General features: G+C 42.2%; 1 protein-coding gene across 1 annotated transcript in view; it reads left to right on the forward strand.

Annotated features, from left to right (window-relative positions):
* The first annotated feature begins 1,417 nt into the window (after positions 1-1,417).
* Sp1 (transcription factor Sp8) overlaps positions 1,418-20,181 on the forward strand; it is a 77,863-nt gene continuing 59,099 nt past the window's right edge. Inside the window, exon 1 of the mRNA XM_076622692.1 lies at positions 1,418-1,605. Coding sequence (XP_076478807.1) covers positions 1,447-1,605 — 159 coding nt within the window. The 5' untranslated portion in view covers positions 1,418-1,446. The remainder of the gene's footprint in view (positions 1,606-20,181) is intronic.

Here is a 20,181-nt window from a genome sequence, read left to right on the forward strand (position 1 = left end):
GAAATTATCCCACGATTATCCACCGACCTATCACGGATCGTTTAAAAATTCTTTTGACAAATTTCTTCGGCCATGGCGAAACCTAGTTTCTCAGAAAAAAGATAAGTTTCCCATTAATTCGAGACAAAACGTGTTTGATTAATTATCAGGCATCGGCTGTACAGAACGCTTTCACGCGAACCATCTTAAAAGGCCACCTCTCTTGGGTATTCGTAGCGTTTCCTAAAAGCAAGCGTTAGAATCGTTACTTTGCAGCCCGCACGACTAGCTTTGGAAGAGAAGTTCCCACGTAGTCCACGTCCGAACCTTCGCCGTTCCAGAGATCGTCGGCATGAAAACGGGGATAATTGTGGCTTCGTAAATACCGCTACTTAATACCCAGCGTGCTGCTCGTACACGCGTACATAGATTGTACAGCTAGTTGTAGCGCGCATATTAGCTCCTCCGTTGGTTCGTGGCAACGTCAGTCCGTTTAGAAATCGTTCCTCTCTTCGCGCAACATGTAGAAAACGAGGTAATTGTACGCGGCAGTTGTGTACGTTGCAGATATCCACTTCCGCCGCAGATCTGGCTCGGTGCAATTTCACGCCATTGCAGTCACCGATTTCCTTACTAAATCTTTGTTTCCTATTTCGATAAGCTTGCTTAATAAAAAGCTTCCGATATACAGCTCGTCATCAGGTCCCGAGCGTTTATGCAAATTTCTATTTTCCCGGAGAATCGAAGAAATGGAATCCAAACGTAGAATATGAGATGCGTTAGATATTATATAACTTTGGATATTTTACGTATTTTTTAAATGGAACAGAGATCCGTTTCATTCAGTAAATATCATAAAAGATGTTATACTTAGAATATTTCATATACATTTATGGTTTGCTCGTATCTTGTGCATTTTGCATACCTAAATCTGTCACGAATACATTAATAGGCTGTATCGGATTACATCGCAGTCTATTTATAAACGAAGGCAGACTTCACTTGTATAAGTAATTTTTTTTATCAAATAAATATGCGATAAGTCGAAGTGACTTTACGTTATTGTTTTATAATAGTATATGGTAGGTCTGAACTGGAATCATTAACGTAATCTATCTAATAATCTTTTAAGTCTATCTCATTTTTTCCAAGTAAATATAGTATTTATCTTAATTACTTATAAGAGTTATAAACATAATGGAGTGATATTTAATAGAAACAATGTGAATGTCGAACCTATTATTTCCAATCATTTGTCATTCTTTTTCTTCGCAAACACACAGGAAGTGTCAACTGGTTATATTGAATCAATTGTAAAATCGGATAAAAAGGACTGTTGATTGCAGTCATTACGCAAATTGACCTGACGATTCATGGCCGAACTGATTTCTCGATGCTACGCACGTTCCTGTAAGATCGATCGGTCGTGTATCGAGCTTTGTGCCATTCGCGCGACACGTACGCACGATGATTATAATCGCGCTCGTCAGATCGATCACGATACCGAATGCACCAGGATCGTCGTATCCTACATTGAAATCGAAATCGTTGGAGAAGGCTTGGCCTAATCGGTGTCGCGAATGGGTTGAATTCACACAGAGTTTTCGAAGACCTGCCCGCTGCGGGGTAAGTAAAAAATGTACGACTGTATTTTAATTGGAAATGTCATATGGATCTATGGAGCTTAATTGAGGTTAATTATACCGCAAATTACAACACGCGTAATTAAGAATAATGAGATCTTATTTCGTCTTATTTGCCCGAGGAAACAGGTTTGCAAACACGGGCACTTCGGACGAGCGAAAAAGAAAAAAAAAAGGAACGTTGAATATTTTAATTTATGCCTCTGTTTGCTTGCAGCAAGAATGTTGCACTTTCTGTATTTTGACTATCTTTCGCCGATAATAATTCATTTTTGCAATTGGTTTACCCTTCAGAAATACATCCACGTGTGTTCAATATGAATACGACTGCTCATTGTTGAGTAACTCGAATGTAACTTCGTGGAATAATTAGCCAGTAAATTTAAACATTTTAAGATAATAAACGAATAGAATTGCGATAACCGAAGCACGCGAATACAACAATGTTCGTAGACTCGTGCATGTCATTGACAACGGTTGAAACACAGTGGATCAAACAAGTATTTGTACAACCAGGTTCTAGCTACTTTCAAGAAAAATATCTAACAGCACCGACCTACGGCGAGAGATTCTCCAAGTGCGAACAAAAATATCGAAAGAATTGAACTAGAAACTGATCGAGTCTATGCGAAGAAGACTAGAAACCATTATACAAGCTAAAAGACCAAATATTAATAATCGAAACTATCAATGGAAACAGTTATTTATTCGAAGAAAGACTAGGTGTACATATACTTTTTTCACCCACTGTACTTTGCAGCGGAGATATGCGTAATTTGTTTACCCGATAATTTATGTGCCAGCGCTTGTTTTACGTAAAAACTGAACATGCAAATGATGCGAGATAGAAGTTCCGTCTGGGAAAACGCTTATTTATTATTCTAATATTCTATGTATTATAATATATTATATATATAAGATAGATATATATATATAGAGAGAGAGAAGGAAATGCGATCAGTTTGATTACACAATTGCAGGGTTAATCGACCTAGCACTGGAGATTAATCGCTCGGAAACTTGTTCGTCCGTACAGTAACAGTTTAGAAATAACGAAAAAAATATATATTAGAATTAGGAAGTTCCGTAGCTAGTATCAGCTTACGATCTCTCGGTGAAAACTTAATTGAGAATGCTCGTCTCAAAACGTTTCGCGATAAGCCGAACCATAATTAATTGTCGATTTCTGCGGAGAGTCGTAGCTTTATCGCCACCGAGAACTGGTTTACGCAGTCATTTTTTTCGACCAACGAATATATACTTGGAGAAACGGGAATGCGAACGAACGGTCACTCTTCGCGGCGAACCACATGAGATTACCTTGTTCTTGATTAATGTAATCTCTGTTTGCTCGTTTCAATTCGATCGAATGTGAGAACAAAACGCGTCTCGAGGAAATCGCCCGTTCCTCTACGTTCATCGGCTCGCTAGGTCCGTTTTATCAAGCTCGGCTGGAAATCGAGTAAGCGGAAAAGAACGCAAAAATAAGGAAAACAGGGCAATCGAATCCTTTTTGAAACGTTTAGCTGGCAGGCTTCCGCGTAACACAGCTACCAACGAATCGTGACTCTTTGCGAGGAGCCGACAGAAAATAACGTTATTATATGTCTTAAAGTCTCGCATACACATAGACCAGCGAAAACTTAAATTCAGCACGCGATCCACGGATTTCTTACCATGGCGCCACGACCTTGAGTCATGGCGCCAAAGATGCTTAGGGACGTATGGCCTCTGAACGTCGGAAATACTTATTTTTATTGCTCGTTCGTTTCCTTTCTTTTTCTATTTTATCCGCCTTTTTTACCTTTACACAATCATCGTCTTATAGTAAATAGAACACCAGTTCCTAGTTAGATCTTTTTTATCGATGGATTATATAAAAGATCTCTGCGTGCAGGAACACGCAGGAAAGACGAGCACGTTAGCGGATGTTGTTCGGAGTTAACAGGAAAGGAAATAGAACTTTGAAGCAAAGCTCGTGTGATCTTTTAACCGTGTCTTTTTTCTTTTTTTTTTTTTTTTGAGGTTAACAAGTAAATAGGGTATTTACCGGTGTTCGTAATTACCTACGACTACCTCATCGTTACTTTCAAACGCTTAGGGCTGTAAAAACTTTTTACGACGTGTAATTTAATTTTCCGTCAATTTGTCTTTGACATGGATCGAATGATTGAGATAAATGACGAAGGATCGGAAAGTAAATATTGCGACACGTAAAAAGATAGATGCCAGCGTAACTAATGTGTAGCATCATTAATCTTGACGATTATGTCTTGAACTCCTGAACTTCGGTATGTGTATGAGGCTGTACAAAAGTTTTAAGATTCATGCGTAACAATCAAAAGACGCGCATCTTGAAAATCGTGTATTATCTCATAATAATGATCCCTCGACGATAGAATCATAGACAATGTCGGGATGAAAAACTGAAAATTAAAATTGGAATGAAAGAAAGCTCGAATGAAGAAGTTGTTTAAAATTAACAGGGAATTAAAATTATAATAACTCAATGAAAAAGATGGTTGTTGAATTAATTCCACGTAAATCTGCGACACTATACTATTATTTTCTTTATATATAGAGGGCTTGATGTTTGGATAATCGCTTCAATATCGTAATTACGATCGCAACTTGTTATTAGCTTGATATAACTAGCCTGGATCAGAATTGCAAAACGTTTTCGAATAATTATATCTACTCATTGTAGAGTGTTTATCTTCCTATTCCTCCGGCGGCGGATACAATTATTTGTTAATGTGCCATGATAACGATGTTAAGCGTGTTAACGTCCCCGAAATTGCCATGGTCATTGGCTAAGGGAACAGTTCTCATTTGCAATGATAAATTGGCCGATCGAAGTTCGCGTTTACTTGGAAGCAGTTCACGCACGAGATTTTTCAAACGAGATTGCTTCGGTTGTGTAACCGAACATTTCCAAAAAAAGTTACATAAAACTCCGGTTTTATCTGGTCTCCGTAGTCTGATCGATTCGACGTACCGCTTGTAGAATAAAATACGAGGGCGATAAATGTTCGGTTAATGAAATTCATGAGGATAAAGTGGACTGCCGTGGCGGAGCTGCTGTACATCACTTAAGGATTCAAGTGCATTTTCATTTTTTTTTTCTTTTCGCCAATTCGATCGCGTGCTCCCCTCTGGAATAAGCGTGTTCGCTCGCCACCGTGAAAAGGGACATTTATTACGTCGTTTCTGCACTTTTGCTCTTCCTACGATTTCTCTTCGGCTAGTTACAGCCAGACGACGGTTTTCTACTTCTATGACCCACTATTTTCCTTCACTCCTTCCTTTCTAACGTGTACAACGATCTTAAAATAGGGTGCACCAGAAAGAGGACGGTTGGGTCTCATGCTAGGATCTCGAGATACGGGTAAACTCGGCGATTGGAAAGCAACGCTGGAAAACGATAATATAAAACGGTTATCCGACGTCGCGTGAAAGACTTGCGAATTACGGAAACACCGCGTCAGCATCCGAGCGCACGATTTTCCACAACGTCCGCATCGATTCCTGCGGTCACGTCGCTCACAGTTCTCTCCAACCATTCCCGTTTTCAACCCTCCTTCTCTCCACCCCACGGAATCGAGTCCTCCTTCGCTGCCAGCTCTTCCTCTCTCACATTCACCCTCGAATCCCGCGGCATTTACCGACAGTGCCACTCAGGGAAACCAAGATGGTTACCACGTCAGCACTTCAACGTCGTTTCATCCCTCGTTCGTCGTTGTACCTCCGCTCTCGGTATACCAGGGGTGACACGGTATGTGCTTTAACATCCAGTGGTTTCGTCGACATTATTCTTTCGAAGATTGGATTAAAAATAACAAAAGCGAATGATTTGGAAACAATGTTAACTCTGCTAGGGTCCTCGAATTTTTGTATTTCAATCTTCCTTTGATTTTATAACAGCAAACACTAAGGCTATCGTAACGATGTAATATGTTTGGTATAAAATTGAAACGACGTATCGTGTTTCGTAAGTTGTCCGAACGGAAGAACACTTTTTAACGTTAGGAAAATATAATTAGGCGGGAAATGTTTAAAAGAATGTAGCAGGTTTAGTTCGTGGTCTAACAATCGAGTCTCAATTAGCACCTTCGTTCACGATTATGGCCTCTAATTACGCGTTCGTCCGTGCTTTCAGCAGCTCGTTCTTCTTATAATTGTAATTAAATAGCCAGAAAATGTTCGAGTTCCGTTCGGTTGCCGCGATAAAAGGCAAGAATTCTATAAGAAAAAATTGTAATCGTTCGTAATCGCGGACTTGCACGCCTCGGCGTGGGGTGAGCCTACGATTTTCCATCGTTCGCCGATCCTTCGTCGATGATTCGAAGGAGAGAGAGAAGGAGAGAGGAAGGAAAGGCGCGGAAGAAACGTTTAGACTAACTCTTCGTCGAACGAACGGATAATAATCCGTGTGCCATGTACATTCTCCGTTACTGCTGCATCCACGCTACAGCCAATTAATCCGGCAATCACGAGCGGTTCTCCGCTCCACTCCACCTGCTTTATTTGCCATTAAGAAGGAACGTATACCACGCAGGCCGCGCCATTGCGTCCAACGCGAAGGAAGGGAAGAACGATGAAGAAGATGGAGGGTAAGCAGGTCGATTCTCGATCCGACTGATTCGATGTGGGCGTCGACTTTGCGAATGCGTTCCGACGACGTACGAGCGCACGATATTGCTGGAAATTCGGTAACGTTCTCGTATTCCACCATCGTGATAGCAGCAATGATACGACTATCGTTCAAGTACGTCTCTTTCCCTTTTATTTTCTCAAGATTTTCCGCTCGTATAGAATATCGGCTTCGTTTGCGTTCTTATTTTCTTCGTTCTTCCCATACTCGTTCTTCCTTCCTTTTCTCTGCTTCTCTTTCTTGTTGTTCGAGTCTTCTGCGTCTCATCCACGTCCGTTTTGCGAGCCTTCCACCTTGGTGGCCGACTCGGTGCGCACACAGATGTATCGTACCGTAATATGAAGTACGAGTCGAACGTGTTCTCGAGACTCGTCCCATCCCTTCTTTTTGCCTTTGATTTTCTCTTCGTAAAATCTTGTACCTCCGAGGATTGGCTTGCTTAAGAGAACAGAGAGATGGTATTAAAAGACTCACATTCGCATCGGTATTCTGCGATTTCCTGTTAAGCTGATTAACCGAAGGCATCAATCATTCGACTCTTACACAGCTGGTAATTAATTTTAAAGTACGTAAAGTATTTTTGAGAGTCTCGCCTTCCTGTGAAATTTAATTCTTGTACGTTCTTTAGGTCACTTCCGACGATCTTTAGGATAAGAATAGCATTCGTCTATCGTAGAATTTCTTACGATTCAAGAAAATATTAAAAGTTTCTTTGCAAGTACCGACCATTACGATAGAACTTTGATTTTCTACAGTTTCGATATGACGAATAAGAGATCTTACGTAGGCTAAGACAAAGAGTCAAACTGGGAATCGAAAGGAAGTCGGATAAAGAATTGAGCCCCCAGCGAGGCACAAAGTCGTGACATTTTTTTCGTTGCAAGGTGCATCTTCCGCATGTGTCGATGCAACGTGACTCCGGCTCGTGCTCACCAACGAGGGGAATAGCAGTTCCCTCTCTCGAACTATAAACTCCGTCACTATTTTGATTCCCAGCATTTGGCATGATCGTACGCGCGTCCGTGGTCCCCTCATGCAATATTGATGACCCGCCGCGGATCAAATGCCCCATGATAGCCCCCACCTACCATCTCCCTAACCGGTATCCTGATTGCGAAGCGGGTCAGAGCCACTGATTTTCAATGGATGGGAGCCGAATTTAAACTATGATTATACCCCCCGCGTCGTCTAAGTACGGGCCTCGAGGTCGGCCTAATGAAGCTTCTCCGAATTAGCGCTGCGTAAATTGCGCACACTTTCCAACAGGCTTAGATAACGACACGTGCCGTTATCACGAAATTAGCTACACATGAAAGTCGCGATAATTATCGTTAGTTAGGTAACTCGTAATTATTTCATGTACTGTGATCCGATATATACTGACACGAATTTTTCATTCTTTGCTTATGAGTATGTGCATTTGTAAAGTGACTTTTCGTGGGTTCGATACGAGGAAAATGAACTCTTTCAAGCTATTGGAAATTTATCGTGACACGTTCTACTTCAAGGTAAAGACGAAGAATTATTGGATATTTCCACTACCAACTGCGAGTCACTCTTTTCTAACCTGGTTCAAGGAGGAAAAAATTTCCAAATCTTTGCCCCGCGTTATCAAGCGTGCCGGTGTCTATTGTGTTTCCGCGTTTTGGACTTTCATTGTAAATAGTTCGCGGCGCGCAGCACGCATTTCGAGAAGGCAGGGCCCGTCTCGGATCGATAATGAGGTTGGTTTTGATATCGCTGTCGATAAGACGAAGAGGCAAAGGAAAGGGCATTATCTCACGGTTAATATGGCGTTCCAAATTTTATCGTACTTAACTTTAACGCTACGGAAACGCTTCAAATACTATGCGAATATGGTTGAAGTAACAGTTAAAAGACACAGTTATATTTTCCAGTTAGCTGAAATCTACTTATTATTTCATTCGCACTATATAAATCTGTTATAAATTTCCTAAAAAATATAACGAGTCAGTGGTCTAATATTCTTTGATCGGCAGTGCGTGAACGACTTAAAACATACTTTATACGACTTTCACAATAACCTGATAGTTGGGTCGGTTTCCCGCGAAACACGCCTCTTATCGACGAAAATCTCTTATTATAGGAGACTCGATAGCCGAACGAGATTCTCAATTTTCACTTTAGCGTGGCCAGGTTTAAATGCTGTTTAATTACCTGTCACAAGCACGTAGCTCGAATGAAAAATATACACGAGCAAAATTAATACGGCAATTAATCTTGCCCGTGTCAGACGCGAAAATTATGATCGCTTTATGTAGCGCTATGTTCGGCTGACAAGAACCCGCCGTAATGTCAGGGTTACTACATTTTCCCGCAAATGGAAAAAGAAACGAGCCACGGATTTAGCTCAGTCTCCGGGATGAGATAAGTTTTTTGCAAAGATACGCTATGTACGATATGAAGCAGCACCGAGAAACGGGACACTCATTCTTACCGTAATATTCCGACGTCACTTCCAGAGGGTGTCCCTTTAATAATTTATTAGCAAGCCTGGTAACGGAACAGGGAGTCCCTGATTGTGTCGTGTCGTCTGTCCCCGGCATTGTCGGGCCAACTCGCCGCGGGTGGTCCTTGACACGATCCCGGTACTTGGATGCTGTAGCTGTTATTAATACCTGAACTGCCGATCAATTATTTATGATACGATCCTTGTCAAATTACTTCTTCCGATGACTTGCCAAAAATATCTTTCTTCTTTCGTTCCACGTTTAACGTTAGAAGTGTCCTTTAATACGCTCATATGCTCATACAAATGCGTTGTTCATAGTTAGTTGGAATTAAAATGATACGACGAGGATCAATAAGTACGCGAAGATCACAAGAGGAAGACGTAATAAATATATTTTTCTTTACTTTGTGACTTTAATGTCACTGTTCATAATTAAATGGAATTTTAATATGACATATGTCTGGGAATTCCAGAAATGGAAATGAAACAAGCTGTTAGGAATGTCTTTTAAAAATAATTGATGAGTTGAAGGAGTTTTATGGAAGGCAAAGGCAAGAAATACTTTAACGTACGCATAGTTCTAATAAATCAAGTATGTAGATCTTGGTGACATGGAATGGAATTTTAAAGATACTCTTCTACGGATTTAATCTAAAGCTTGCTCTTCTATAAAAGATAAGAAGAATGTGATTTTGCTACGTTCTTCAACCATGGCCTTCGTATGTAAATCATATTTCTGTTTCAATGAAAGTGAATATCATTAATCATCGATATTACTAAAGACATTTCCATGTTTGTATTGACTACAACAGTAGAAAATTATCGGACATTTTTACTAACTCGATAATTCTAGCGATAAAATGCGTATTTCGAAATCGCGAACGCCGTACACGAGAATTACTTGAAGTTTCTTTAATGTACACCGGCCATAGGTGAAATATTATTAGTTCGCAGGAACGATCATTGTATAGTAGATTCCAATTGCATCATCGATTATTAATGTCGCAGGAGACGCATTAATTATTTCCGCCCGTATCTCTCGAGTCGATCGCACACACGAACGTTCATTATTCGAAGCTATCAATTACGTGTATCCGTAAAAAAATGTTGCTATTAATCGGCCAACGATTCGGCCGTTAGTTATCCGGCGGTGTTTCCTCTTTTAAAATGTTAGACGACTCGATACACATACCTCTACGCGATATCTCTTTCGCGCGATTTTCGCAGCCTACGCGATCAAATTTTTCTCATCTATTTGATTTACACGTGTACATCGATTTGCGTTACTATCTCGATAAATCATTTCCACGGACGTTTATCTAAATATTAATTAAACGGTCGTTGGCCACAGCGAGATATTTAAATAAAGCGGAATATTTTCGCAAACGTTCGCGCTTATCGATTGATAGGGACGATCGCGCATAGACGTGTTACGATAAGGATCCTGGCTAAGGATAAGAAAGACGAAGATCCTCGGTCGTAAATCGAGTTTCGTCGTACAAGTGGCGCGCCTCCCATCGTCGTTCGCGATCGGGCCGCGTGCGAATTAATCCACCGACGGGCCGTACGTGTTCCACGGCGAAAACGTGTGTGCGTGAGTGATACATGCGTATTTCGGGCCGCGTATATAATAACAGGTTGCCAGTACGGGGCCCTCTCCTAACCCCTCGCGGCCTCTCAACCAGTGATGTATGCGCTAATTGTGAGGCCCTTCGCTCCGACTCGAACTCTTCCCCACTGTGTTTCTCTTCTTTTCTTCTTTTCTTCCCCACTGCGCGATTCCTCAAGAAGGTTAATATCGACTGCGATTCAATTTGAGAGCAGGAAAAGACGCGCGGTGGACTGCTCGATCGCGTGGCTGTCGTTGGTGCGCGAGTGATCGATTCCATCTTGCAGATGAAGATCGTTCGTTGGCCGGCTGTATCTTTCCGATGTCGTCCACGTTGAACGCTCGTTGCGTAAATTTATTTCCAAGGGGACGTCAGATAAGACGGGTACTCGTTCTTCCTTTCGCCCAAAGGGTTTCGACATCTGCCAGCGCCAGCTACATTGGCAGAATGTATCGGCCGGCCCGAAGCAGGCAATTAAGTAATTAAACAAATCTGTCGAAGGCGTTATGAATGAGTGGACGCACGCCCGTGAGCGTCTTTGTAGGTTGAAAAGGTAGAAACATCGTGTACCATGGCGTACGATATTTTCATCGAACAACTCTCTGTTACGTCTTTGTATACAGCTGCCAAGCAACTAGCGGCGAGTATATATTCGTTCGATGGGAAAGGCAGAATTTTTGTCAAGCTGCAGCTGTAATTCAGTGGAAGTGACAGACAAACTACGCGGCCATAAAACACGAAAGCGAATCTCGGGTAGAAAAAAAAAGAGGAAATCAAAAACTAGGCTCTGTTTTACGACGCGTGTCGCACTCGCCATGTCAATTTCGTTGGCGCGCAATCAAGCGCAGACCAAGCATTAACATTGCTCTCACTCCCAAGTTTAATCAAACGCTAACCAGCGGAGATTTAATCTACCACAGACTCCCCCGGGTTTTCCCTACCCACAAAGCGTTTCCTCGTTCACCACGATCCTGAAAGCCTCGCGGCGTCATTGGTATCGTCGTTGCTCGTACGTTTTCTCTCTCTCTTTCTCTCTTTCTCTCTCCTCGCCTGTTCGATTCGTCGACGTAGGTAATATAATCACAACACTCGGGGTGGCCTCGTTATTTATAGGCACTCTATTTGCGCCAATGGAGCTCGAATTTGGCGACGATATTGACTCCGGTTGCGATTAAGGGACGAGTCGTAAGCACTCGATCCCTAATCTACTCTCTCAGTCTCTCTCTCTCTCTCTTTCTCTTTCTCTGCCACCCTAATGTGTCCCCAGGGGATGTTAAACGTTGGTTTTCTTAACGTTTGGTTTAGGAGCGAAACAAAGTCACCGGTTTGTCGATCGGTGGTTACAGGGTCGAGGAAACTTCGCGTTAATTGATCGGTCTCAAATGGGATTTCCGTTTCGCGGATCGTGATAAGGGACTATCAAACAATTTGCGGGATAGATAAGGCCAGCGTCAGCGAAACGAGCGGTCGAATAAATGCACGAGAAAGTTTGAAGCGAGGAGTATCGAGGATGAAAGAAAATTAACGGTGATACGATCGACACGAAGAGCAAAGTTCGCTTCCTTTCGTTTGTACGGCCCACAAAAGTTTCGCGACCCACGTATCGCCAACTTTACACGCCCACGTAATACCCCGTGTCAACGGCGACCAGGTTGCCGCAAGGAAAAAAAATGCATGCGTCACGTGTGACTTCCGGCCGCGATCAACAATTGCAGTTTGCAGATAATACGTTACGAGACTTTGTCCTCGAGTAAAAATGACTAAGCTCGAACACTGACAGTTCTAGCTACTTGCAATTGCGACAAGCGGTGAAAAGTATCGTGGACAAGGAGACATATTGCGTATGTTTCGAAACGGGCCTTTGCTTTAGTGTTCCAGACTTTGTAGTTACTTTACCCGAGTATCCTACGGAAATATTTATTCAACCCCTTAATTTTCACGTTCGTGACACATAAAAATAATACGCAGAAACGATCAATCTGTGAAGAGTCATGATATGTGCAGTTATAGTCGGTGTATTTGTTACTTGTTTGTGCTGAGATGTATAAAAGACACGCGGAACAAACGCGAGTCCATTTCTGCTGATCTTTCGACGTTCTCTGAATCGACGTCTAAGAAATAAACGATATTAAACTGAAATAATCGAAGAGAAAAAATAACTCGGTAATTTTGAAAATAGATGGAAAAAATCCATTTGATAGTTTCGTAGAAAACAAATAATATACAATGATAAATCTTTCTCGATACGTACAAAATATTTAATCCTCGAAGGGATAAAGGTGCCGCGAGGGATGAAGCTCGATAACCGAACATCGTGCAATCATATTCGAGATATCGTTTTTCGTTGCAACAACATCGCCGCAACAATTTTGGAATCGAAGCACACGCGGTTCTAGCGTCATGCGATTTCCATCGGGAATCACAAATTTACAGACTGCCCGATAGCCATACGATCGTCGCAACATCATTGATGACACGTTGCTGCGTTTCCTCGACGCTCGGAATATCGTGCAACATGCGTTTATGTGCAATAAAACTGGCCAACTGCAGACACCGCGCATCGAGCTGTCATCGCAAAACGAATGCATTTATTTTTTATATTCGACCTACCCTGAAACGACCGAGATAACTTCGTATTCCGCAAAAGAAAAATTGTCGAAACGTGTACGTAGCTTTTGAAACATTCCGGGCCTGTGTCGAACACGGGGGCAACCTGGGTGGTGGTTGTGGTAGGTTTTCGTTGAAAAAATTTCCCGAGTTCCTCGGGGCGGTAGATCGGTATCTCTGTCAAGGTAATTACCAAAGGTTGCGGTGGCGGTACGAGGATCCGACCAAAGATACAAATTTTGGCGCGTGGGCTTCTCGTTTTTCCACAGGTTTCCAACCGCGGAACTGTATTTGGGGTCGAAGTGGGATAAAAAGGTACCGCCTTTCTTCGGCATACACCTGCGAATGTTTCTGAGTCGAAGTAAACCTAACAAGCCTGCTAATCGATCTGAAGAATAAAAATATTTCATTTGCTATTAATAATACTGCGTTGCTGAAATAACACGATGAAAAGAACAATTTCAAGTGGTTCATTCCCACTTTCACACATTTCACAGTTCGCGGTAAGATCTTTTTGTACAAACGAGATCCTGTGTTCGTAAAACACTTACTCTTTGTCCGAACTTAAAAGTGAACGTATCGCGAGTAGATTTTACCAGTTTGACCGCGACAAAGTCAAGGCGAGGCACAACTGCGATGCATCAAATGGCGGGTTGATAAAAAGAAAAGTTTGTCTGAATACAAAGGGTTAAGTTTCAGCATTGACGAACATTTCGTAAGCAACGAAGGGAATAATATATTCCGTGTTGTACTCTGTGTCTAATTGACACTTTGTTCTTGGAAGCGTATGGTAATACATGCACATTTAAATCCTGAATCGTATTTAGACTCGAAGTAGGCTAAAAAGTCTGTAGTTTAGTTCGTCATACACCTGCTAGTATTTCTCAGACTCGAACCAAGTTGTCATAGTAGTCGACTTCCAGGGTATACCGAGTCTCATTTGGTATTCCACGCTGCACGATAGTGTAGCCATTAAAGGATACGGCTAGTACGCGGATATAGAACGATCAACAGAAACTGGCAAAGTTATCCACGAGAAAATGGAAGATTTACTTTCGCTGTGTTTTACTCTTCGCTGAATCGTACCGGCGATATTTTCCACGACTACGATCGTAGCGTCTTCCGAGAAACGAGTTAACCGAGAATATCGCAGTGTTCGAGTATTTTTACAAGCGAGAGCACTAATTTGCATTTTAATCGCTAGCAACGAGCAGAGGCGATGCGAAAATGTTACCTGTCACCTTGCAGAGAAATTTTAATAGAGCGCGTGGTACAGGATCGATATTATCGCCGGCGGTCTCCTCTCGATTGAGACATCGTCGATGATCTCGATACGGCGTCCGATCGATTTGTAGCGATGGGACAGTTTCATTTCTCGTCGACGCAACAGTACCAATAGGAGCCCTGCCCAAGAAGGTGGAGCTCCACTTGGCGCGAACTTGCCAATTACGCAATTAAATTGTCATATATCCAGCTCGTTGGCGTCATTACAGTGCGAGCGAACTCGGTCGAATCAATCGTACACCGCCGAACATATTACGCAATTACTAGGATTCAATGTGTTTGAAATTCGAGGGACAAATGTACTTACATTTCTCTTGCCAGCTTTACAATTTTGTCCGCTGTACGATTATCTACAACGATTGCACGCACGATGTATCATCGAAATTGGCATCGGACACTTTGAGAATGTATCTGGTCGGACGGTGCTGGGGCACGAGGGGAAAAAAATCCCAGGCGATTGGTTGTTGGAGCGAGAGTCGCGTTGCTTGGGAATTAAAGGCTTAATTCCAGTAATCTTCGTGTCAGACTGGCTTCTGATCCAGGCCGGATGGCCCGAAGAGTACCGATGCTGGATACCCGTGGAGTCCGACGGTGCTTAGCTAGCCAGTAGGTGCACACACCGAATAATAATACACGAGTCGGAGAGAAATAAGGGGCGAAGGAGCCATACCGACCGAGTAGGGCAAAAGAGGAGGGTAAAGAAGGAGGAGGTGGAGGAGGAGGAGGAGGAGAGATTCGATAATTACTACCGGGAGTCGTGGAGGCGGCCATGGAATCCTCCTCCCGCAACGAGCGCAAACGCGCAATTATTCCCCATCGCCATCCGACGGGATCTCTGATTCCGAGTTTCCTGCCCCGGTATAACGTGCACGCGCGTACGGATAAGGAGCTCCCGGTATTTGATCTTACGTAGCACTCGTTTTCCGCCTTCGCTCGCTCGCTCGATCGGCCGAAGATAAATCTCGATACGATTGCGAGATATTCCATCGTTTCACCACGCTGGAATAAGCTACGGTTAGACGAGGCAGGTAGATTTTGATATCTTTAAATCGAACCTTGAACTTTGCATAGAATAAATGCTGTTTGTTGTACATTATGGGGCGTTGTTGGTCTTTAATATAATGACGAAGGAGCGAGAGAATATTGTGTACTTTAAGAAATATCGCATCGTTTTATCGCGGTAGGGTGAGATATGGTAATTTAACCAGTTAGCTGTTGCGACCACTTTGAAAATTTTGAAGAGCGCGTACCTAAAGTGTGTCGGGAAAAAGCAAGCAACGACGAGTACACTCGTTAAACACAGAGTATATGAGGCTGTTATAAGATAGAATTAAGCTGTAGCGAAGTGACTGTTTAGTTTTTTAATTTTACTACTGACATGTTATAACACAAAATATTTCCTTTTCTTCGTGACGAGTATACTCGTCAAAACAGCTAGCTGGTTAAGTTAGCTGAACTTCGATATAGTTTGTTGAAATATCCTGTCTAGCACTTTTCCCATCAATTTCATGTGTTTTTTTTAATCTTAAATAATGATATATTAAACTGTTACAAAATAATAACCAAATATCTTAAATTGAACGATATTCTGGTACTCTTTTGCTTACCTGTAAAAGGAGAAACATGGACGAGAGTCATCTTTCTTAGGAACCCTTCAAGTGCAAAGCAAATTGCTTGAATTATTTTTTAATTATTTCAAATATCCTACTGACACAAATAACCTTATCTTAGCCTATACTTCTATGGCTCAATCGAGTTTTAATCGCCTTCCACCGTTAGGTCGGGTAATTTCCAATCGCATCCTTTAAATACTCGGATAAATTTCACTGCCGATGAAAAAGGAAAATTTCTCCCATGGCATATCTTTACGGTCTAGCGTGCGTGTTCGTCGACAGTTTCTCTTCTTCTTGGTCACGGTCTGACGCTTCTAATCGTCGCTGAATGAAGTTAACGCGTTCTCTCAGGATCTTCAACGGCTCGAAACCGCAAGATTCGCCCGAGTATCGAGTCCCTTAAAACGTTCGCTCCCGCTTCGCTGTAAAATACGATCAACAAAATATCTAATTGCTCGGTGGAAACGGCGCTGAAAGTACGCGTGACGTTCCACCGATGTTTCCCGGCAACGAAGCGTGGCGATTTTTCTTTAGCACGTATTTCTGGCACCGGGGTGCATCCACCCTTTGGACATGTTTGCGATGCAAGACGACCGACATCGGCGTCTTTGCACCGCGTCATGGACGAACGAGTGCGGTCGCGATGGGCGTGGTGGCCCGCAGTCAGAGAACCGTGACGCATCGAGCACACGCTATTCACGCGCACGCACGCACGCGTACACACGAGCACGGGCACGAGCATGACACGGGACACGTTTTATATATACGCATCTGTGGCGCGTGCGTCCACTTCGCGTTCGTTCGTCGCTTTTCCAAGATCGTACACGGTGTACGCCTAAATTCGTGTATATTCATGGTATAATCGAAGTCAAAAGGATTCTTTGACTTAAAATTTGAATGGAAATCGAACTAAATCGAAGTTAAATGAAAATCGAATTGTACGAAGAATAAAGTCGCGCTGGGAGCTCTGATCGCGAGAAAATCGAATTTAAAGACTTGTCAGAGTTATGCGCTGGGTTGTCAATGGTTGTAGATGATCTTAGAATAACCGAAAATATAAGAAGATATGAGAGCTAAGTCCTCCGAAAAGTTTCTTTCGTTTTATAAGGAAATATTGGATGCACAACATTTTCCGTTTTATATTATTTTATCGAATTACCGTATGACCCATTTTGTTCTATCAAAATAAAGATCACAACATTCGACAGATTAGCTTTCATGTTGGAAAAGACGCGTCTGTAAAAGAAAGACACTTTTCGGACAACCTAATACTTCAGTATCTCTTTAAGTGTACGAACAGTTTAAACGAATTGATTTGTGCCAATTTCACGATTTCACGTGTATATTTCCAACATTTGACGCTCTTTTTTTAAATCGGAATACGCACTACGAAATATGTATTTACATGGAACCATGAAATCTGGTCATAATGTCACTATATGCTACGGGTTTAAGTCCACATTGTGCAATACGATCTTTGTCAGACGGATAGAAGTTTCCGAAAAATTGCAGTTAATCTGCATCCCTCAGGCGAGAAAAGGAAGTCTCTTGACGCGTACTCAGGTTAGACACGGACAATTAGAGGTAGTTTGTCGAGGCGATCCTGTGGAAGCTACACGCGTACCAAAGTAATTCGCGATCCGAGTGAGCTCGATGACCGGTGATTTGCACTCAACCTTGGCAATTCTCTTTTAAAATCGCCGAGTGATGATGACGCGTGACGAACTTAATAAATTCAGTCGTTGTCAGGGCAAAAAGCGTCATTACCGATCGCGCGTAAATCCTTGGACGCATTAAAGATAAAACAGCGAGATTTGCCAGATTTTTGGTCATCTCGTGGACATTTTCTCTGTAGAAGGGAACGTTTCTCTGATAACGATGCTTCTTCGCGTTACTTCCATATGCGTATCGCCGTGATCGTCTCTGGACGTGTTTGTAGTAATTGTCCCACTGACACGAAAAGCAATTTCTGTAGTAACGGTATAAGAACGTAGTGTCGATTCGTTCGTTTCGTGACGTAAGCTCGTTAGTGAGTCCCTAACGTGCATGCCCCACTAGTGGCAGAATAATTATGGAAAATTATCGTCCCACGCTGGACTGGAGATGCTCGTGAGGCATGAAAAAAAAAAATACCAGCTATCGTAAATCACGTAAATCGCTGCATCAAAGGAATACCACAACCCTCCTCAAATTAAACGAATAAATCCGTTACTTCTGCTTGGGAATCTGCTTGGAGTACAATTTTATTTCGACGACTTTTTAGGAAAAAATTCCAATCCTATGTACCGTCGTACCCACTCGCTTAGGTGAAGCGAAAACGCTTTATTCGAAACTGTTACTCGCGATCCTGCATATCCGGTTCGAAAAGCCATGAAAAACCAAGAACCCACGCAGCGAAGTACGCGAGAATCGAGATCTTTATCGAACGAACGTCTCGACGACCGTACAAGCCCACGTTGTACCATCGAAGACTCTTCTCTTCAGCTATGACTCGACTTGCGTGGAACACGCGTGCCTATTCAACTTACACAGGTGCTTTCGACCCGTCAAGCGCCTGTAAATCTTTCGACACACCTTGTTTCGTAAATTAGTCTATAGAAATCCCAGTCCCTTTTTAGATATTAAAAACACTGGGTTCTTAATCTTCGTGCACATCAATTCTTTATCTAATTATTTGCTTGATTCGAAGTATTTCTTCGAACTTCTACTCTCATCCTCTTCTAATCAAGTCATTTAATTTCAAATGGTACAAACCACTTGAACTTGACCACTTGAAGCTTCATGGTCCGAAAGCGTACTGACATTTACAATGTTGAAAATCGCGAATTTCTTCCCGTTTTGTCCAAAGACGAAGGTTTTTCTTCTCGTTTACCGTCGTTGATGGTCGATCTTTAAAAGGGTGTTCGACACCCGCGGAGTCCAGCGACGTACCACTCCCAGGGTTGACTGGGTTCGGTGTCAGTCGTAAGTAATGACAATGCGATGACTGGCTGAGCGCTAAACACCTGCATTCACCACCTTATCTCGCGGATCCCGCTGTTAGGACAGGTTTTCGCTATCGTTAGCCGTCCTCGATGATAGTCGGTGTTCGTCCGGGACCATCGCTTTGGGTGGTCTCCCGGTCAATGGTACGCAACTTTGACGCGTCTCACGCGTCCTCCTCTGCCATTGTAAACGACGTGTCTCACTGTCGACCAAGCTTACGACTCATCCCACGTTGAACGAACCGAAATTCGAATCCTGCTCCTTTCTTCCTTTTTCCCTCAACTTCGAGTGATCGCTTCTTCGATCGTTACTCGTCGGACAGTCATCTACAACAACGTAGCGCAATTCTAACTGGAATTTAATCGAGATTTTTTTTGAGAAGATCTTGAAAACTAAGGCACGCAGTTGTAGCAGTTGTACCTATCTATTAAAACTAAAACTCGATTTAATTTAAACCGAATTTTAGTTGTTGCCTTATTAAACGAACTTCTGGAATATTAATTAGCCTTCCTTATCCGAACGTAAACTCCTATTAGGTTTCTACTCTTATTAGCATATGAAACGTGGTTTCATTGGAGTTTGAATTTGCCAATATTATTTTTACGATTCAGCTTCGTCCTATCGTTAATTATCAAGCATATCGAAAAAGGAGATTATAAATCGGTATATTCGACGTTAAGAAGATTTAGACTTATGGTGACATTAATCCACGACCAGAATATTCGCGCGATTTCCTTACGCGAACGCAGCTTTGGGAAGAGGTAAGGTAATTTTGGTAACGTGAAATTTGCATTTAGGAAAGGTTAGCACTTTCTTAATGCGCAAATTATCTCAAAGCGATGTATGAATAAGGAAATTACAACAGCTTCGTTCTAGAACCTTTTGAATTTTAGGGTTGATAATTTTTTTTTTTTTGAAAGATATAAATCTAAGATATTTTGGAGAAATTACGAGCAATAAAAATTTTATTATATAAAACGACATTTTACATGCACCGATCTAATATTATATGAAACGAAACATCACTCCATCAATCATCATCCAGAATCATCGAGCTCCTACCATATGAATTCTAGTTACGCTAAGTTCTAGCGAATTGTTTCTCGGTTCTGATAAATCAACTTTTGTCGTATAAGAAACAATTGCAGAAATTGTCAAGCTGGACGATACGTTCCAAAGCCATCGAAATCGGCGAAGTGTACCTTATTCCGAATAATTGCTGCTTCTTCTTTCACTCGATTTTGGATTCGCGGCAGGAAAACTAATTGAGACAATTCGTCCTTAGGCTGATGCAAAAGGGAGGGAACCAGGTTCTCGAGGTACCCTCTCGTAT

This window comes from Bombus vancouverensis, chromosome 11 (assembly GCF_051014615.1).
Source record: "Bombus vancouverensis nearcticus chromosome 11, iyBomVanc1_principal, whole genome shotgun sequence".
Lineage (NCBI taxonomy): Eukaryota > Metazoa > Arthropoda > Insecta > Hymenoptera > Apidae > Bombus > Bombus vancouverensis.